The sequence below is a fragment of the Chiloscyllium plagiosum genome, unplaced genomic scaffold, assembly GCF_037043375.1.
Source record: "Chiloscyllium plagiosum isolate Xiang-an unplaced genomic scaffold, Cpla_swu_hap1 HiC_scaffold_10, whole genome shotgun sequence".
Classification (NCBI taxonomy): Eukaryota; Metazoa; Chordata; class Chondrichthyes; order Orectolobiformes; family Hemiscylliidae; genus Chiloscyllium; species Chiloscyllium plagiosum.
This window is the reverse complement of record NW_028270148.1, coordinates 38,971,517-38,993,232: the sequence shown is the minus strand read 5'-3', so window position 1 is coordinate 38,993,232 and position 21,716 is coordinate 38,971,517. Positions and strand designations below refer to the sequence as shown.

Genomic DNA, 21,716 nt, shown 5'->3' with positions numbered 1-21,716 from the left:
TTAGCTTTGTTGATGAAAGTACTTTTCAGAGAGTGTGGCTTGAGAACCGGTAGAGTCATAGAGATATACAGCACAAAAACAGACCCTTCGGTCCAACACGTCCATGCCGATCAGATATCCTAAACTAATCTAGTCCCATTTGTCAGCACTTGGCCCATGTCCATCTAAACCCTTCCTATTCATATACACATCCAGGTGCCTTTTAAATGTTGTAATTGTATAAGCTTCCAACACTTCCTCTGGCAGCTCATTCCATACACGCACCACCCTCTGCGTGAAAACGTTGTTCGTTAGATTCCTTTTATATCTTTCCCCTATGCTTTCTAATTCTAGACTCCCCCACCCCCGGGAAAAGGACTTTGTTTAATAACTCTATCCATACCCCTCATGATTTTATAAACTCTATAAGGTCACTCCTCAGCCTCCGATGCTCCAGGGAAAACAGCCCCAGTCTATTCAGCCTCTCCCTATAGCTCAAATCCTCCAACTCTGGCAATATCCTTGTAAATCTTTTCTGAACCTTTCCAAGTTAAACAAAATCCTTCCAATAGGAAGGAAACCAGAATTGCACACAATATTCCAAAAGTGGCCTAAGCAATGTCCTGTATAGCCACAACATGACCTCTCAACTCCTATACTCAATGCTCTGACCAATAAAGGAAAGCATTCTTCACTATCCTATCTACCTGAGACTCCAGTTTCATGGAACTATGAACCTGCACTCCAAAGTCTCTTTGTTCAGCAACACTCCTCAGGACCTACCAAGTCATGCCCTGATTTGCTTTCCCAAATTGCAGCACCTCATATTTATCTTAAATTAATCTCCATCTGCCACTCCGCAGCCCATTGGCCCATTTGATCAAGATCCCATTGTACTCTGAGGTAACCTTCTTCACAATCCACTTCACATCCAATTTTGGCGTAATCTGCAAACTTACTAACTATACCACTTATGTTCACATCCAAATCATTTATATAAATGATGAAAAGTAGTGGACCCAGCACTGATCCTTGTGACAGTTCACTGGTCACAAGCCTCCAATCTGAAAAGCAACCCTCCACCTAACCCTCTGTCTTCTACCTTTGAGCCAGTTCTGTAACCAAACGGCTCGTTCTCCCGGTATTCGATATGATCTAACCTTGCTAACCAGTCTCCCATGAGGAAACCTTGTCGATCACATCCACTACTCTGCCCTCATCAATCTTCTTTGTTACTTCTTCAGAAAACTCAATCAAATTAGTGAGACATGATTTCCCATGCACAAAGCCATTTTGACTATCCCTAATTAGTCCTTGCCTTTCCAAATATAAGTAAATCCCATCCCTCAGGATTTCCTCCAACAACTTGCCCACCACCGACGTCAGGCTCACTGGTCTATAGTTCCCTGGCTTGTCTTTACCACCCTTCTTAAACAGTGGCACCACGTTAGCCAACCTCTAGTCTTCCGGCACCTCACCTGTGACTATCGATGATACAAATATCTCAGTAAGGGCCCAGCAATCACTTCCCTAGTTTCCCACAGAGTTCTAGAGTACACATGATCAGGTCCTGGGGATTTATCCACTTTTAAGCATCTCAAACATCCAACACCTCCTCCTCTGTAATATGGACATTTTTCAAGATGTCACCATTTTTTCCCCTACATTCTGTATTTTCCATGTCCTCCACAGTAAACACTGATATAAAATATTTGTTTGGTATCTCCCCCATTTTCTGTGGCTCCACACAGAGGCTGCCTTGCTGATCTTTGAGGGGTCCTATTCTCTCCCTAGTTACCCATCAGTCCTTATTGTATTTATAAAATACCTTTGGATTATCCTTAACTCTATTTGCCAACTCATGTACCCTTTTTATTCTCCTGGTTTCTCTCTTAAGTATACTCCTACTGCCTTTATACTCTTCTAAGGATTCACTTGATCTCTGCTGTCTATACCTGACATATGCTTCCTTCGTTTTCTTGATGAAAACCTCAATTTCTCTCTTCATCCAGCATTCCCTACATCTACCAGGCTTGCCTTTCCCCCTTACGGGAACATTCTGTCTCTGGGCTCTCATTATCTCATTTTTGAAGGCTTCTCATTTTCCAGCCGTCCCTTTACCTGAGAACATCCACACTCAATCAACTTTTGAAAGTTCTTGGAGAAAGTGAGGTCTGCAGATGCTGGAGATCAAAGTTGAAACTTTATTGCTGGAACAGCACAGCAGGTCAGGCAGCATCCAGGGAACAGGAGATTCGACGTTTCGGGCACAGGCCCTTCTTCAGGAATGAGCAGAGAGTGTTCAGCAGGAGAAGATAAAAGGTAGGGAGGAGGGACTTGGAGGAGGGGCGTTAGAAATGTGATAGGTGGAAAGAGGTCAAGGTGAGGGTGATAGGTTGGAGTAGGATGGAGGCGGAGAGGTCAAGAAGAAGACTGCAGGTCAGGAAGGCGGTGCCGGGCTGGAGGGATTCGGCTGAGACAAGGTGGGGGGAGGGGGGATGAAGAAACTGGTGAAGTCCAAGTTCATCCCCTGTGGTTGGAGGGTTCCCAGTCGGAAGATAAGACGCTCCTCCTCCGACCGTCGCGTTGTTGTGGTTTGGCGGTGGATGAGTCCAATGACCTGCATATTATCGGTGGAGTGGGAGGGGGAGTTGAAGTGCTGTGCTACAGGGTGGTTGGGTTGGTTCGTCCGGGTGGCCCAGAGGTGCTCTCTGAATCGCTCCGCAAGTAGGCGGCCTGTCTCCCCAATATAGAGGAGGCCACACCGGCTGCAGCGGATGCAGTAGATGATGTGGGTGGAGGTGCAGGTGAATCTGTGGCGGATATGGAAGTTTCCTTTGGGGCCTTGGAGAGAAGTGAGGGGGGAGGTGTGGGCGCAAGTGTTGCACCTCCTGCGGTTGCAAGGGAAGGTGCCGGGAGTGGAGGTTGGGTCGGTGGGGGGTGTGGATCTGACAAGGGAGTCGCGGAGGGAGTGGTCTCTACGGAAAGCTGTTAGGGGAGGGGAGGGAAATATATCCTTGGTGCTGGGGTCTGTTTGGAGGTGGCGGAAGTGTCGGCGGATGATGCGCTGTACATGGAGATTGGTGGGGTGGTAGGTGAGGACCAGTGGGGTTCTGTCCTGGTGGCGGTTGGAGGGGCGGGGCTCAAGGGCGGAGGAGCGGGAAGTGGAGGAGATGCGGTGGAGGGCACCGTCGACCACGTCAGGGGGGAAATTGCGGTCCTTGAAGAAGGAGGCCATCTGCGTTGTACGTATTTTGAACTGGTCCTCCTGGGAGCAGATGCGGCGGAGACGAAGGAATTGGGAGAATGGGATGGCGTTTTTACAGGGGGCAGGATGGGAGGAGGTGTAGTCCAGGTAGCTGTGGGAGTCGGTTGGTTTGTAGTAGATGTCCGTGTTGATTCGGTCGCCTGAGATAGAAACAGAAAGGTCTAGGAAGGGGAGGGAGGAGTCCGAGACTGTCCAGGTGAATTTGAGGTCGGGGTGGAAGGTGTTAGTGTAGTGGATGAACTGTTCAACCTCCTCGTGGGAGCACGAGGTAGCGCCGATACAGTCATCAATGTAGCGAAGGAAAAGATGGGGGGTGGGGCCAGTGTAGTTGCGGAAGATGGATTGTTCCACATACCCTACGAAGAGGCAGGCATAGCTGGGGCCCATGCGGGTGCCCATGGCTACTCCTTTTGTTTGGAGAAAGTGGGAGGATTGGAAAGAAAAGTTGTTCAGGGTGAGGACCAGTTCGGTCAGTCGAAGGAGGGGGTCGGTGGAAGGGTACTGGGTGGTAAGGCGGGAAAGGAAGAAGCGGAGTGCTTTGAGTCCTTCGTGATGGGGGATGGAGGTGTACAGGGACTGGATGTCCATGGTGAAGATGAGGCGTTGGAGACCGGGGAAGCGGAAATCCTGGAGGAGGTGGAGGGCGTGGGTGGTGTCACGAACGTAGGTGGGGAGTTCTTGGACTAATGGGGACAGGACCGTGTCGAGGTATGCCGAGATGAGTTCGGTTGGGCAGGAGCAGGCTGAGACGATGGGTCGTCCGGGGCAGTCAGGTTTGTGGATTTTGGGCAGGAGGTAGAAACGGGCGGTGCGGGGTTGTGGGACTATGAGGTTGGAGGCGGTGGATGGGAGGTCCCCTGAGGTGATGAGGTTATGGATGGTCTGGGAGATGATGGTTTGGTGGTGGGGGGTGGGGTCATGGTCAAGGCGAGCTGGCGTTTGGCCTCAGCGGTGTAAAGGTCAGTGCGCCAAACTACTACCGCGCCTCCCTTGTCAGCTGGTTTGATGGTGAGGTTGGGGTTGGAACGGAGGGAGTGGAGGGCTGCGCGTTCCGAGGGGGAGAGGTTGGAGTGGGTGGGAGGGGTGTGGGAGTTCAGGTAGCGGTTAATATCGCGGCGGCAGTTTGCTATGAAGAGGTCGAGGGCAGGTAGGAGGCCAGCACGGGGTGTCCAGGTGGACGGGGTGTGTTGGAGGTGGGAGAAGGGGTCGTCAGAGGGTGGGCGAGAGTCTTGATTGAAGAAGAAGGCACGGAGGCGAAGGCGGCGGAAGAATTGTTCGATGTCACTCCGTGTATTGAATTCATTGACCCGAGAACGTGTGGGAACGAAGGTGAGACCTCTGCTGAGGACTGATCTTTCATCCTCAGAGAGGGGCAAGTCTGGAGGGATGGTGAACACACGGCAGGGCGGGGAGCTAGGACCTGGTGTGGGACTGGAGCTGGATGTGGGGGCGGGGTTAGGCCTGGGGGCGGGGACAGAGGTCGGCGTGGGGGCGGAGTTGGACATGGTGATGGAGACCGGCGGGCTCAGAGAGGGGCAAGTCTGGAGGGATGGTGAACACACGGCAGGGCGGGGAGCTAGGACCTGGTGTGGGACTGGAGCTGGATGTGGGGGCGGGGTTAGGCCTGGGGGCTCAGAGAGGGGCAAGTCTGGAGGGACTTGCCTAATACCATCAAAATTGGAAATCCATCTGTATTGATATTTGAAGCTATGCTTTTTCAGCCCAGTGTCTAATTCACGTGGCACTTGAAAAGCACAGACAGCCAAATGGGACAAAGTGAGGACGCAGATGCTGGAGATCAGAGTCAAAAAGTATGGCATTGGAGATGTACAGCCGGTCAGGTAGCATCTGGGAGCAGCGGAATCAATGTTTCGAGCATAAGATCTTCAGCAGGAAACTTTTTTTGATGTCAGAATGAACAATTTTCCTGAATTTTCCTGTGGTCTTCACAATGTGTCTGCAAATTCTTTTCTCAGGTCTTTGGTTTTGTTTTAAATGGACAGCCTCAGCAATGCTTTTTGGTAAAGCACACCCCTTTGAATGAGCTGATCCTTATTCTATTTATCTTATTACCCACCCAGTCTTCTCCACAGAATATGTTTATTTATTGCATCATCTACTGGTGGTTCTTTCTAGACTTTCCAAATTGTGTTTCCCCCCACCCACAGAAAAGGAAGGCACTAAATAAAGAATAATGCTGAAGGTTGTTTTTAAACTAAATGTTTTAGTAACTTTCCACCTCACCCCCTCTTATTTCTTGTTTGTCATATTTGCCTTCCTACATTTTTGTGCAGAATGACTGAGCTTCTGACCTGCTCAAAAGTAAAAATAAGGTATATCTAATTGATGAACCTTTGAACCATTCTCCTCGTGAGGAATCCTCACTCATTTTAAAGCTGCCTGTTGTTAAAGTCTGGAACCAAGTGAAAGACCTTCATCATAAATGAAAATGGCTGGAGTCTTAGCCCACTTTGCTTGATGAGTAAGTCAGTTCGATAGCAACATTTTGTATTGCTTTATGTGGGTTAAGCCCACAAGCTGGTGTTAGTCTGGATTTTTTGTCATTTCTAAGTTTCAGTACTGTACAGTTTGCAGAACACCTCAGTTGGAGTTTAGCTAACTATCTGAATTAAAAAAAAATTTTATTAAAAACTTTTTCAAATTCAAGCATAACTATGTATTTATAAAAAATACCAGAATACAAAAAGATAGAGGTAGTACAACAGTGTCATATCACAATACTATTCAAAATAAACTACTTACTATTCTACCAGAACAAACGTATCTACTTAAACTAAACTACAATCAAATTAAATATAAGTTAAATTAAGTTGAATTCAAATGAATTTAAATTGCATCACATTACTTTATTCTATTTCACCCATTGCTCCTCCACTGAAGCTCCCACCCCCTGGGAGCACCAGTCGTTGTATCCATATTTTCCCAGCTTTCCCCTCCCAGGGCCTCATAGGCTGCCCAATCTAACTTCCATGGCTATACCAAGACCCTGGTTAATATTGCCGATAAGTCTGCGTATGTATAATTTAGAAAGGGCCACCACATCTTCTAAAACTGCTCCATTTTGTGGTGCACCATATTTGTGAGGTAGTCTTGGGGGAGATGCTCCATCATCAGCCTGTGCCATCAGCCCTGTGTAAAATCTTTAATTGCATGGCCTGTGCTTTGTTACATATTGAGATTTTCTTACATTTTCCATCTATCTTCCCATGTTTCCAATGAAATATCCTGTCCTAGTTCCCGATTCCAAGTCCTACAGAATCTCTCCACATCTCCTAAGGCACGGTCCTTTCTGTAAATAATACAAAATACCAACTGAAAGAGCACCCGTGCACCAGAACATTCTTTTCTCCATGTCTGACTTGTAAGGCAGAGCCAGGAGCATGGTCTTCCTCTGTATATAATCCCTTGTCTGAAAGTATCGGATAAGGTCCCTATTAGACAATCCATATTTCTGACTTAGTTGGCTAAATGACATCGAGACCTCCCCATCAAAGAAATCTCCCAAATAAGAGATTCCCTTATTCTCCCATGCCTTAGAGCCGGAGTCCATTGCCCAAGTTTAAATGCTTCAGCTCCCACCAACAGGGTAAATGGCGAGGTCTTAAGCCAATTGCCCTCGTCTTGCCTCATTATTCTCCAGGCTTTCACTGTATTTAAAATGATTGGACTCTTAAACTGCTTGGTCACGGATTTCATCTTATCCATAAATAATTGATTAACTATGGGACATCTTGAATGTGAGGCTTCAACGTCAAGCCAAATTGACCCTGAATCCCCCATACCCAGTCACCCACATATGCTAACAAAGCGCTTATTTGCTATCTCTTCAAGTCTGGAAGGTCCACACCCCCCTCACCCTGCAGGAGCTGCAATTTGGTAAATTTAATTAGGGAGCGCCTACAACACCAAATGAAGGATCCAAGCCAACCATTGAGCCTCCGTAACACTCATCTGGGTAGCAACAATGGGAGCATTCTCATGGGGTACAACAGGTGAGGAAGAACATTCATTTTAATCAGGACTATTCGGCCTAATCATGATAACGGTAATCCCTTCTACCGCTGCAAATCCTGTTTTATCCCCTCCAGTAATTGTGCATAGTTAGCTTTATACAACTGGTGGAAGGCAGGGGTAATAAAAATTCCCAAATGCAAAATAACCATTTGACAACCACCTAAATGGGAAATGCATTCCATTCTTCAGATCAGGCACTTCCACTAATCCCCCCAAACGGCATGACTTCGGATTTTGTGAAGTTGATTCTGTCTCCTGAAAAACTGCCAAATAAATTATTTTTTGTATCAATTGGGGTATGGATTTCTCCGGATTGGTCAAGAACAAAACAACATATTCAGCGTATAGAGTGATCTTATGCTCCCTTGGCGCCACTATTTCAGGGTCCTTCTTGATAGCCTTTGCTAACGGCTCAATTAACAAGGTAAATGACAGCGGTGAGAAAGGACATCCCTGTCAGCTATCTCTCCCAATACTAACGTTATCTGACTTAGTGCTGTTTGTGATAACTGTCGCCTTCGGATCATTATACAATACATCTGGCAAAGGGTCCCCGCAGGACCCCAAACAGATACGGCCATTCTATCCAGTCAAGTGCCTTTTCCATGTCTAGGGAGGCCACCAAACCTGGCATCAATCTTTGCTGGGAAACCTACACTATGTTCAGTACTCTCCTGATCTTGTTGGAGGAGCTGCAGCCTTTGACAAAACCCGTTTGATCTTCTTTTATAATATCGGGCAATACCTTTTCCAACCTCAGGGCCAGCACCTTTGACGGAATTTTCAAGTCCACATTCAACAGTGAAATTGGTCTGCATGAAGCACATTCTTCAGGGGTGTTTCCCCTTCTTTGAAATGAGGGAGATATTAGCCTCCCTGAGGGAGGGCGGAAGACAATCCTGTGTATATGAATGACTATATATTCTCATAAGTGACTCCGCCAACACATTTATGAGTTCCTTATAAAACGCACTCAGGAATCCATCTGGTCCCGGTGCTTTGCCACGCTGGAGATGCTTTATTGCTTCCTGCACCTCCAGTACCGACATTCACGTTTATACTGGGCAGGTCCAGGTTCTCAAAAAAGGACTGCATTCTCACTGCACTGTCTTCGCCACCCTCCGACAAGTATAACTCTGCAAAGTATTCCCTAAATCTAACATTGATCTTCATCTCACGGGTAACCGTGCCAGCCCTCTCTCTGATAGATATAATGAATTGTGAAGCATTTTTCTTTCTAGTCAGATATCTACCTGGCTTATCTCCAAATTCAAACAATCTTTTTTTTTTGCCACTTGTGTGTGCACTGAGTCAAGAGCAGCCCGGAGAGCTGTCACCCACTGCAGCTTGACCAATGAAGGTCTATTATAATATGCTTCCTCAGCTACCTTCAGCATCCGTTGCTGCGTGTCCCGTCTCTTTCTAATCGTTGAATATGAAATGATCAGGCTTCGTAAACATGCCTTAGTGGTCTCCCAAAGTACTGATGGATTACTGGTCATACCAGAGTTGATATCCCAGAAGGCCCTCAACTCTCTTGTAATGTACTCAACACATTTGCTATCCCTTGACAGGAATGGACCCATGTGCTATCTATTCCGGCATCCTTAATTTAGTTATATTTCCAATTTTGCAAGTCAATATTCTGTCCAAATAGACCAATGGCATAAGGAACATGTCAATTCACATAGGACACTTGTGTGGGTTGGAATAGAAAGTAAGTCTCTTCCATTAGGATGGAGATACCTCCATACATTCACCAATCCCAACTCCTCACACAAGTCAACCAACTGTTGAGATTCCATGGACTGGGCCCCTTGGCATCCTGTGAATTCCGGGATCCATTAGGCAGTTAAATCCCCTCCTATAATCGTACGGTGTACCCAAGATTAATTAATTTAGCAACTGCATCAATTAGAAATTTAAGAGGGTGCGCTGGGTGACAATAAACATTCAGGCCGCCATACTCTTCTCCATGTATTAGAGCTTTAAGAATGATGAACCGTCCATATTTGTTCATAATTTGCTCAGTTACCTGGAATTGGAGGTTCCTTCTTACCAGTATAGCCACTCCTCTACTGTTGGAGCTAAAGGAGGAGGAGAATACCCTATCATTACCTTTCTGCTGCAGCTTCAGATGTTCCTTATCAGTTAAATTTGTGTCTTGCAGCAGGGCAATGTCCATCCTTTCCTTCCTAAGGCTTGACAGCACTTTCTTTATTTTAATGGGGAATGGCTCCCTTTTGATTTTCAGGTGCACCACCTGAACAGATCACTAGCCATGGTCGTCCAGGGTAGCCCGTGGCTTCCCAAGAGGAAGAAGCTTATCTGAGGTGTAGCAAGCGAGAAAAACATTTAAGTCTATAAAATCTAAAAATTACTCCTGTGAAAACAACTATAAATAAAAGACTAACCACTACATTTAACTTAAACAAACACCCAAATAAACCCCAATTCAATACAGAACTCCCCCTTTGCCCATAGGGGGGCACGATCCTCCCAATTCTTGCAACCATCCTGGCTACTGCCAGCTGAGGCCACGCCCCATTCCCAGGCAATTCATAGACAAACAGAAAATGTTATTTACGTTCCTGAGAGTTACCAATAGATGCCCACCCTCTCCCACTTCACATCTCTTCTCCATACATCCACAGGTATAGCCACCCCTATCCAGATAAGGAAAGCAAAAAAAAAACCAGACAATAACCAACCAACTGAAATGTTAAATAAATCAGGTTTTACACCAAGGAATACAGAATCTATAAAACCAATAACCACACAAAGGGAGAGAGAAAGATAAAAGAGGCAGAGAAAAAAAATAAAAACTATACCATTGTCCATAACAGTGCTCCTGCCCCCTAAACCAGAGACCTTTATTTCAAAGAGTTCACAAAGTCTTTTGGCCTTTTCTGCCAAATTGAAATTATAGTCTGTCCGTCCGTAAGCGAAAGGTAACATCGCCAGATACCTCAAGGGATATTGAATGTTTAGGTCCCTTAAGTTCCTCTTGACTTCATCAACTGCCTTTCTCTTCTTAATTGTGGCTCCAGAGAAGTCTTGAAAGAACATTGTACATTAAAGTCTGTGGATCTCTTCCCAGTCTTCTTGCTGTTTCAATCACTAACTTTTTCTTTATAATTTTTGGAGTCACACTAGGACCGGACAGGGGCGTGGGTCTGGCCCGGACCTGTGCATTGCGATCCGGTGGACCCGCTCCACACTGACCCGCCCGACTCCAACTCCAGCCTCAGGAACTTCAGGAGCCACTTCTCCAGTAAACCAAGGAGGTCCTCGCCTTCTTCGCGCTCCGGGAGACCCACGAGCCATAGGTTTTCCTTCTACTTTTATTTTCCAGGTTGTCCACTTGTACTTGAAAGATCCAAACCTGGTCTTCCAGCATTTGGATCCGTCCTCTTAAGACCTCCGCCACAGTGTTCGATGCTGCAGTCCTCTGCTTGACCACTTCCACTCATTGGTCCAGTGTTTGGATCTCCTGCTCATGCTTCTTCAGCATGGCAGAGATCGGATCCAGTGCTGTCTCAATCTTTTCTTGGAGTTTAGCAAACTCCAGGAGTAAATGCTGCTGCACCATTAAATCCAAACGGGCCACCCTGGGAGTTTGGGGAATGGCTGCGGGCACCCCCGACACAGTAGGGGATTGCCCTGCATGCTGTACTCCTTTCGCTCCTTTTCCTTTATTCACCTTCATCCTGCTCTTAGAGCTGTAAAATCACAGTTTTAGCAACTCTATATTATCAATTTTTCTCCGAGGGGTGGTTCGCAAGGTGTTGGGGGGTATTAGATTACATTACAGCGTGGAAACAGGCTCTTCAGCCCAACAAGTCCACACCGACCTGCTGAAGCGCAACCCACCCATACCCCTACATTTACCTCTTACCTAACACTATGGGTAATTTAGCATGGCCAATTCACCTGACCTGCACATCTTTGGACTGTGGGAGGAAACCGGAGCACCCGGAGGAAACCCATGCAGACACAGGGAGAACGTGCAAACTCCACACAGTCAGTCGCCTGAGGCGGGAATTGAACCCGGGTCTCAGGCGCTGTGAGGCAGCAGTGCTAACCACTTGCCACCGTGCTGCCCACAGAGGTATGGCACAGAGCTCAGCACAGAAGACCACTCAGACCGCCGCCATCTTGGATCTCCAACTATCTGAATTTTAAACTTCAAAACATTCATTGGCTACTTTTTGTTTTACCTGATAGCAGACGTCTGTGCATGTGATTACATTCACTCTGCTGTTCAGTAACTAGAATGTTAAAGTCCGTCTGGTCAGTATGATTGCATTTTGCTTCCTTACATACTTCATAAAGGATCAACCCCATGGGCAGATTCTTCTGGTCCCAAAGGAGGTGAGGGAGGAGGCATTACAGAAATCCATCACCATTCCACTTGTAACCAAATTATATTCTGGACAGGAACGTTGTGACTAACCTTCCTGGCTCACTGTTAATTGAGGCCTTAACTCGTCAACAACTGGTCATTTGTAAGTGAGCTTCTGACAATTGTTTCTCCTGGAGGGAGAAGGATGATAGTCAGATTGCTGCTTGTCAGCTTCAGAGGTTTTGGGTCTTGATCATCTAGCTGCCTGTTCAAGGCCCTTTACATAGGGCAGGAGTTGACCACCAAGATCCACCCTGTTCCTTGCTTCTAACCCTCTGTGTCCACCAACCACTTTCCCCCATACTGCACAGACCACCGCCTTTGGCCTGGAACCTTGGTCTCTGAAATTGTGATGCTCGCAGCAGTCACAGCTTTTACACAAGGATTGTCAGCCTAAGCTGTTTTGACAGACCTCTGGCTCTGGGGTACCTGATTTGTGACAAAAGCTCACTGGTGGCCTAAAACTACTTGACTGGCAAAATATTGAGCGGGCTTTCATCTTGAACGGCAACACAGGCGTCTTAACATGTTTTTCAAGCGAGTGAGTGAAATACCCACCAAACTTGGGGATTTCTCTCCTTGACTCAGTTAAGTACAGAGTTACACATTATGCAATTTAAAAATAAAAGATGAGTAGCAGAGTCATAGAGATGTACAGTATGGAAACAGACCCTTCGGTCCAACCTGTCCATGCCGACCAGATATCGCCAACCCAATCTAGTCCCACCTGCCAGCACCCGGCCCATATCCCTCCAAACCCTTCCTATTCATATACCCATCCAAATGCCTCCTAAATGTCGCAATTGTACCAGCCTCCACCACTTCCTCTGGCAGCTCATTCCATACATGTACCACCCTCTGCGTGAAAAAGTTGCCCCTTAGGTCTCTTTTATATCTTTCCCCTCTCACCCTAAACCTACGCCCTCTAGTTCTGGACTCCCTGACCCCAGGGACCAGAGGTAGGAGGATGGAGCTAAAAGAAGTGAAATAAATCAAGTGTGATTAATATAGTTCAGAAAGGAACACAAAATTAGCGAAATAAAGACAAAAGGAATAAAAGCAGACTTAAATACACTTTCCAGAACATTATCCAAACTGGGATTGACTTACAAATAGGCAATTATGCTAATTTGATAGTTAGATGCATTCAATCTGCGATTTTGAGAAGTGGGAATCTCACTTCCGGATTTGTGGGAAATAAAATGAAACTGTCGTTCTTTTACTTCAAGGAAAGTTCTGGTTAATAAATCACACTGCAAGATAATTTCTTTTTAAACTTGGGTTGGCTCTGACTTGGATGTAGGATGTGTTAGAGGTGTCTGATGTTTCGATGAGAAAAGATATAAATCCTCAATGCCGTTTTTCTACATCTGGCTATCAAATCTTTTCAAAATTGAGAAACACACCTATAAATTAAAAATTACATTTCAATTTATTTGATTAAAATATAACATAGAACACTTGAATGATTAATGATCCATACTTTTCCCTTGTCCTAGTTATAATGTATAATTCTAAATTACAGGTGTGCGCACTACCATACTTAGACATGAACAAAAGTTCATTTTTGTTGCCAACACAATCCAGTGTTCAACAGTGAAATGAGGAAATAGCTGTCATGTAATTACTGTTGGCACAAAAATCTTCTTGCGGTAAGACACACACATCTATAGGATACAGCCTTTTCAAGTCCCAACAAGCCTCTCTTTGTCAAGAGTTTGCTTCAGTTGATCTGTTTTTCCTCAGTTTCTGGCCAAGTCAAATAATGAGATCATTCACTTCAGAAATGTCCTGTAATAACAGCACCCAATCCAAACAGGCTCAGTAGCTCAGCTACATTCAAAAGCCTCACTTTTTGAATGCTTAGCCTTGTGTAGTCTGCTGTTCTAGAAAATTCTGGTGCAGGTGGTAGGCCCTTTAAGAGCCCTGCTACACGCTGGGCTTGATTGGCAGCCATCGTTGTTAACCGGCAGAGTCCTGATTCATCGCCTGGAACCACGTGTGACTCGGAGATGAGGTTTAAAAGATGCTTCTGGAGTAAATTGGCAAATATAATCTTTTCTGCCCAAAGGTTAAATTCACCTTTATCAAAAAGCATGTCATAATTTTCCTAAAAATAAAGGAAATATATTCAGTCAGCAAAGGAAACATAATCTGAAAATTTGGCATTTAAAACTAAATCTATAATACATTTTTATTTGTTAATAGTCATTATCACTGGCAATTTAGTGTCAATCCTTGTCCTTGAGAAGGTGATGGTGAACCACTTTCCTGAGCCACTGAAATCAGTGGGCGAAGGTATTTGCACAATGCATTAGGTAGGGAGTTTCAAGATTCTGAACAAATGCTGATGATAAATCCTTATGATCCTGATGATAAATCAATTCTGATAAGCCTTGTACTAGTTCCTAGTTTATAAAGTGTAACAAAAGTTTATATTTTTCAAATAAAAAGGAACTGAGCAGGCAGTATTGTTTTGTTAATGTATCAACTCCGCCACTACAGTTAGAAATACCCTGCAACAATGTACAGTTTTAAAACAAATGCAGAATGTTGCTATGCTTACAGCAGGCCTGAATTCCAAGAATTAAACCAGCAGAGGGTAGTGATAATTCTGCAGTCCCTACATTCTCTAGGGGAATATTTACACGATAGTGAGTGGGTCTAGATGTTGAGCATGCCTTTATATTTGACAGCGAAGGAAGGCAATTTCAGTAGCCATTATTAGCTTATAAACAAATGAATAGTAGGCTACTGGTATAGGAGTTGGGACATCATGTTGTGGCTGTACAGGACATTGGTGAAGTCACTTTCAGAATACTGCATTCAATTCTGGTCTCCTGCTGGACGAAAAATGTTGTTAAACTTGAAAGGGTTCAGAAAAGATTTACAAGGATGCACCTGGGATTGGAAGGTTGAGCTATACGGAGATGCTGAATAGGCTGGGGCTGTTTTCCCTGGAGCATCAGAGGCCAAGGGGTGACCTTATAGAGGTTTATAAAATATCATGAGGGGTATGAATAGGGTGAGTAGCCAAGGTCCTTTCCCAGGTTAGAGGGGACCAAAACCAAAAGGTATAGTTTTAAGGTGAGAGGGGAAATATTTGAAAGGGATGCGAGGTGCAACATTTTCACACAGAGGGTGATACACAAATGGAACCAGCTGCCAGAGGAGGTGGTAGTAGTGGTACAATACAACATTTAAAAGGCATATGGATCGGTACATGAACAGAAAGGGTTTAGAAAGATATGGGCCAAATGCTGACAAATGGGACTAGATACAGTTTAGGATATCTGTTTGGTGCAGTCGAGTTGGATTGAAAGGTCTGTACATCTCTGTGACTCTATGGTTCTGAGAATCTTGTAAATACAGTCAGTCGAATGTTAGTACTTGTGCTTAAGCTTTTCTTCCAAATATTTATAGCACACACAGCACAGGTGAGATTAAATTAGGTGTCAAGATGGACTGCAGAAGATTAAAATAAAATGTATATAAAATGAAAAACCTTTAAAAAGCCCGTTTCTCTTCAGCAAAGGGAAAAGATAAACAAGCTAAAAGTAGAATACACTGGGTTAAAAGGTTCATGATGGACCTGCTCATGGGAATAACAGCTGCTTTGTTGTCATTTAATAGTCAGCTGGCAGTTAGAAGGGTAAGGCCTGAATTCTGCCCCTCTGGGAGAGAAAGTCTGGCCAATTAGAGCTGCTGATTTATCAGATAGCAGCTCTTTAACTGTTCATCCATGTAAAAAGGGGTGAGGGTGTGTGCACGTGCAGCAGGGAGGCTAAACGATGAGTGATCCTGGATGAGGGGTGATCTCACGGCAGGATGTTTGTAATGGGCACAGAGGACCAGGGAAAGAGCCACCACCCCTTCACCTTTGCCCAAATCTACCCACACAGCCACAACTTGTTGGGAGATTCCTTCTTCTGTGGGTAAAATCAGTGACTACCTAAGTTTTAATTATGATTTTATTTCTAAATTCTGCAGGCTAGTCTCTTGGAACATGGGGAAGCAGAGCTTGAAGAAGACATTTTTGCCCATATTGGGCTTTAGCTTTTGTCTGCATAAAAGCAGTGAACTGTGGACACTAATTTAGAATGGAAGTGGAGCTTGTGGGTTGGAGCAGTAGAAAATTTAGTTAACATCACTGAGATTCCAATTACCAGATACGTCATGGAAGCAGTGATGAATTGAATTAGACATGGGTAAGCATAGACAGGCATCTGAAACTAAATTGAATCAATGGCCTCCAACAGAGAGGCACAGATCCATGAACGAAGTGCCTTTATTGCACGCTTTCTCTGCTCCAATTCTGCCAAGCTGATTTTCAAGCATCCTTCCCCAACAACCCCTGAAAGTTTTGTTATTCCACCATACTGCCAACCCACATTCATAACTAGTTCCCAACCTCAACTCTACACCATGCCAAATCTACTTGCATTTTGTTTCCTAGTTGCTCTCTAGCTCCGCAATTACTAAATGGAGCTACATGGTGGCTGGACAAGAAAACTGTTGAGGCATTTTAAATCAGGCCCTATAGTTGAGGAGACGTCACAGGTAACCCTTACTTCCAACATTTCCATCTGCAAACCCGACCCTCCTTTCTCTTTGCAGTTCTGTGTTATAATTTGGAGTACTATATTTTGTCAATGTGGATCTAAGCCAGTTAGTAAGATACAAAGCCAAGTAACCTTGCCTCTGTGTCCAGAGTTTATTGACTACTCTCTCTTATAGCTCCCTCCACTTTCAGTGTCACAGGTGCTCCTCCAACCCCAAATGAAAAAGTGTATTGTCAGATATTGGGTTTCAGCAATGTTAGACTTGGTCGCAATATTTTCTCAGTAGCTCCTGTGTTCACATCTCCTTTTACTTATAAAATAACAAATAGCTGGTTATGTAAAGAGGGTAGTGATTGGTGCTCACTGATTCAACCACAGATGTGTCAGCACCTTTCTTAGAATGTAGTCAAAAAGAAAAGCAAAAATCATGTGTTAAAGTATGGGTGGTGGAAGAAGAGGGTTATACATTTGGCAAGCTTTCTAAACAAAACTTTTATTCCTTATAAACGTACCACATTGTCATTTGTTGCATCTCCTTCCATATTATCTTCTCCCAGCATCCATTCTATTAGGGTTACGATTCCAAGGGAAGTTTGATTCCAGATCTGTAATAGTTCACACAGCACACCAAGGCCAAGATCCATAGCCCGGGATGGATTAATGGCAGAAAATGAAATATCTGCATGATGGGTTAAGGAGGAATAAAATTATAAAAATACATTTAATTGCAAAACTTTACAAATATCTAATGATGAATTATTAAAAATTATTTAAGGTATGTGGATATCACAGGCCAGGTCTGTACTTATTGCCCATCCCTAATTGCCCAGTTAAGAGTCAACCACATTGCTGGGGTTTTGAAGTCACATGTAGGCCAGACCAGGTAAGGATGGCAGATCTCCTTCGCTAAAGAACATGACTGAAACAGATGGTTTTCTGACAATCAGCAATGGTTTCATGGTCATTTTTAGACTCTTAATCCCAGACTTACTGAATTCAACTTCCAACATACAAAATTGGCGCTGAAATGGTGTCTTTTTTTGGAAAATTTCAATGACAGAAAGGTTGCAGAAGAAACTACTAAGATAAATAGAGTCACATAATTTGTACTTGATTAAGAATACACTTGAATCTTCAATGTTCAGTCCTAAGCCCCATTACTGCTATGCATTGACTTGTAAAATTGTATGAAAAATTCTAACAACTGGCACAGTAGACAGCACAAGCAGGGAAATATAACACCAAGAAAAAGCTTCTTTACTATAACACCAAATGGCAAGAGTTCCATTTAGCTGCTGTTAAAATAAAATTAATTCAGGAAACATGTTCTTATGTTTTGCATTATTTGAGTGGCAGAAAGACAATATCTTGATAACTCAATTTCAACATCGAACTTAGTGCAGTTGTTCCAGTGGGGGAGGAAGGAAATGTGTAAAACTAAACTTATCCAAACTTGATTCCCTTAGAATCCAAAAATCTATCGATCTTCGGCTTAAACATAGCATGGCAAAGCATTCAGAGCATTCTGGCATAAAGAATTCCAAATATTCACAACCGTCTGAAGAAAATTCTCTTCAATTTAGACCTAGTCAACCTCTTGTCCTGAATCTATGCCCTCTAGTTGCAAGTTCTCCAATTATATCCTGTGAAGGCTTCTAGGAAAGCAATGTATTTCAATAACTTTTACCAAGTAATGAGTTTTTTTCTGAGTTAGTGGTCAGTAGAATTATACTTAAGGAGATAAAAGATATTTAACAAAATAATGAGCCGGAAATGGTAGTGACAAATCCCAACTGATTAAATTTATACTTGTTTTTTTTTTAAATGGTATTTTTAGATACTATGGTATACTTTTCACTACAGTATGAACACTTCAATGATGGGATACAGGTTCTCACCAGCAATTTTTTCAAATGCTGTGTTCCTGATTTGTGTGTATTACCAGAAAATACTGAGCAGAGATCAGATGTTTCCTCATGGAATAAACAGTCACCCTAAAGGTGTTGTGCTCCTGAAAACACCACAGGAAATCGAAAGTATCATTTTTCAAGACAGTGCTTATATTCATGTAGCATGTGGCATGCAACAGTTGTAGAAGGAAGGATATATAAGCTGTTTAAAACAAACCAATTGTTTTCAGTCCATCAAACACTACTCCTATCTTACACAGCATAAGGCAATGGCACTGCCATTAGTCCTTTAACTATTTGTTACTTATCAACTTGTTTCTACTTTAATAAGCAGAGGAAAAAATGCACCCACACATTTTCCTTTTTGTCAATATCAATAAATATCTCAAAGTATAAACTGGGCTTTTCTCCTTTCTCATCCATTATCTTTTTTTTTTAAAACCAATGCAAATTTTAAAAAATCCTAAAACGGAGAACAAAAACTGAAAACTAGTTTATATTGCATTTACTGGAATACAACATGGGTGAGTTTTAAATGGTTTTATTGAAATTCTTGTACGAGGGCTTTCCCACCAGCTGTGTAGATAAACACATAACATTGCATCACTGTGTTTCACAGTCAAGAAAGAAAACACCCTGTTGTAGGTGGAACACACTTCTTTCTACAATAAATGATCACTGTGAACTAAAAGCACGTAGTAGTACAGTTAGTAAACTCAATACAATAATGGGCAACTTAATTTAAATGTTAAGATGGGAGAAAATGAACTACTAGTTCATACAACACGTGTACACTAAGTCTAATGCTTCATGAGCACAACTCTTGACCAGCATTTCAAAAATTTTATTGAACAGAATTAAATGATGGACTCTATGTGAGGCAAAGAAAAACACGCACTGAAGATAATTCCATGTAATATTTTAAAAAATGGATCTTTAGTAGAATTTTGGTTACATTATTTTGCAAACAAATCAAATACAGAGATGGTGATTTCTTGTTTTACTAGATCTTTGCACAACTCATGCAGCAAAGTATCGAATCCTGAGAAGTTCAATCTTATTGCTGCAATATTGACTTGACATGTCACTGAATGATGGGATTGAAAGAGTTACCTAGATCCTCTCAGATAATGGAGGAAACACACATGTATTACTGATGCAAATCCGCATCAGAAGAATTTCCATTTTGTTTTCAGGCATAAGTTGGGCAGTGTGACATCAACATTAGTTTATTGTCCCAGCTTGATTTATGAAGTCTGCTTCACTTACACAATATGAGAAAGCTTCCAATCCATACTGAGCCTAAGGGTGGAAGTTCTCTGAAAGGAACTGGGAAATATAATGTATTGGATAAATTTAAAGCAATGAGACTATGTCTCCTTCAAGGTATTTACTGACAAGGCAATGTAATCTGGTCCCCTCCATCTCCAACAACAATTTCTTCATTTTGCCCCAAATACATCTCACTGGTTGGATCCGCACCTTGCACATGTCCTTCAGGAAATCCTTGTAATACATGCCGAGGGAAGTTTGAACGGTGAATCTTTGGGACATACCTATATTACAAAAACTTTAGACTACCTTGGTATGGAGTAGTAAGTTTTAAATAATGAAGATGTGAGGACAAATTAGTATTTTGTTACATTTCCAAGATAATTAAAATTGGTGAGAAGGAATCCATGGTTTAATTACGAGTGAAAGGCTGTGGACATTTTGGACTTGGTTGGTCCAGCTGCCTCATCTCAAATGATATTTTTTTATAAAATTTATAAGTGCTTAAAATGTCTGCATTTGCAATCTGCTTACGTTCTCTTCCAGTTGACTTCTTGACTCAGCAGTTAACAAAAACAGAACAATGTTCTCTCTCAACAGCTATGCAGTTCGAAGCCAGCCTCGTGGGACTGTCTGTGTGGAGTTTGCACATTCTCCCCGAGTCTGCGTGGGTTTCCTCCCACGGTTCAAAGATGTGCAGGTCAGGTGAATTGACCATGCTAAATTGCCCTTGGTGTTAGGTACATTAGTCAGAGGGAAATGGGACTGGGTGGGTTACTCTTCGGAGGGTCGGTGTGCACTTGTTGGGCCGAAGGGCCTGTTTCCACACTGTGGGGAATCTAAAGACCAATCGTTAATAAAAAGTTCTAATCAGCAGAATGAGATACTTAACGTACACTACTCAGTATTTTGTGACATGATACTGATTACTGAGACACAGTCAGGCCCTACTACTATCCATACAAACTGAAAGAGTCACTTAATGAATAGTTATCGGAAAGACGTTGTGAAACTTGAAAGGGTTCAGAAAAGATTTACAAGGATGTTGCCAAGGTTGGAGGATTTGACCTATAGGGAGAGGCTGAACAGGATGGGGCTGTTTTCCCTGGAGCGTCGGAGGCTGAGGGGTGACCATATAGAGGTTTACAAAATTATGAGGGGCATGGATAGGATAAATAGACAAAGTCTTTTCCCTGGGGTCGGGGAGTCCAGAACTGAGAGCATAGGTTTAGGGTGAGAGGGGAAAGATATAAAAGAGACCTAAGGGGCAACTTTTTCACACAGAGGCTGGTATACGTATGGAATGAGCTGCCAGACGAAGTGGTGGAGGCTGGTACAATTGCAACATTTAAGAGGCATTTGGATGGGTATATGAATAGGAAGGGTTTGGAGGGTTATGGGCCAGTGCTGGCAGGTGGGACTAGATTGGGTTGGGATATCTGGTCAGCATGGACGGGTTGGACCAAAGGGTCTGTTTCCATGCTGTACATTTCTATGACTCTATAACTGGATCAAGATAATTTTTGCTTCATTTTAGGATTTCACTATTAGTAACTTTGCAATGTCTATTAGCAGAACTTAGTCAAGAAATGAAGTCAGCACTCACCCACTTGGGGAGGGTGGCAAGAGTCTGTGTTGTCCCCAATTGGGAAAGAGGCTACCATTAGTGTTGCCAATGGTGTGGTTTATCTTGGATCAAGGATCAAGGACCCTGATAATGGAAATTCCCCTCCCCCACAGCCAACCAAACCGAGGCCAACAGCTAACCACTGCTGTCAGTGCTATTAGGGAAACAGTGGTATCAGCCAGCAATGCACTTATTAGAGACTCATTATTCAACAAGGGACCTGGGCCACAGGTCAGGACAAAGGTTGCAAGGAGGGGGTTGCAGACTGAGGGGTAAGGCTATCAGAAGAAAGGTTCATCGACCAGGCACTGAGTGCATGACAATGAGGGATCTCCAACCCCACTTCTCCAGGAACCAACAACCAAGACAAAGTTTGCTTTGTATACTTCCCATGTACTAAATGCCTGCCTGTCACTAGAATAAAGCCAGCATCAGCAGGTCGAGGCCCTTTATGGGAACTGACTAAGCTGTCTGTGAGGCTTCTACTTCCCCTGACTTAATCAAGGAGAAGCTACAAGGTGGTGTTATCTGCTAACTCACCTCAGGGAAAGGCATTAAATTTGAACTTTCATTCTATTTCAGCACATTTGAATATCTCTGAAACTACTGAAACTCCAGGAACCATCACTAAATGATTTTGTTCTCAAAAAAAGTGTGT

At 43.6% G+C, this 21,716-nt stretch overlaps 1 protein-coding gene across 2 annotated transcripts in view; it reads right to left on the bottom strand.

Moving 5' to 3' along the window:
- Positions 1–13,071: 13,071 nt before the first annotated feature.
- Positions 13,072–21,716, bottom strand: part of thada (THADA armadillo repeat containing) — a 380,305-nt gene continuing 371,660 nt past the window's right edge. For both annotated transcript variants that reach the window (XM_043695686.2, XM_087991280.1), the window contains 2 exons: positions 16,762–16,928; positions 13,072–13,797 (listed from right to left, as the gene is read on the bottom strand). In XM_043695686.2, coding sequence (XP_043551621.2) covers positions 13,468–13,797; positions 16,762–16,928 — 497 coding nt within the window. In that variant the 3' untranslated portion in view covers positions 13,072–13,467. The remainder of the gene's footprint in view (positions 13,798–16,761; positions 16,929–21,716) is intronic.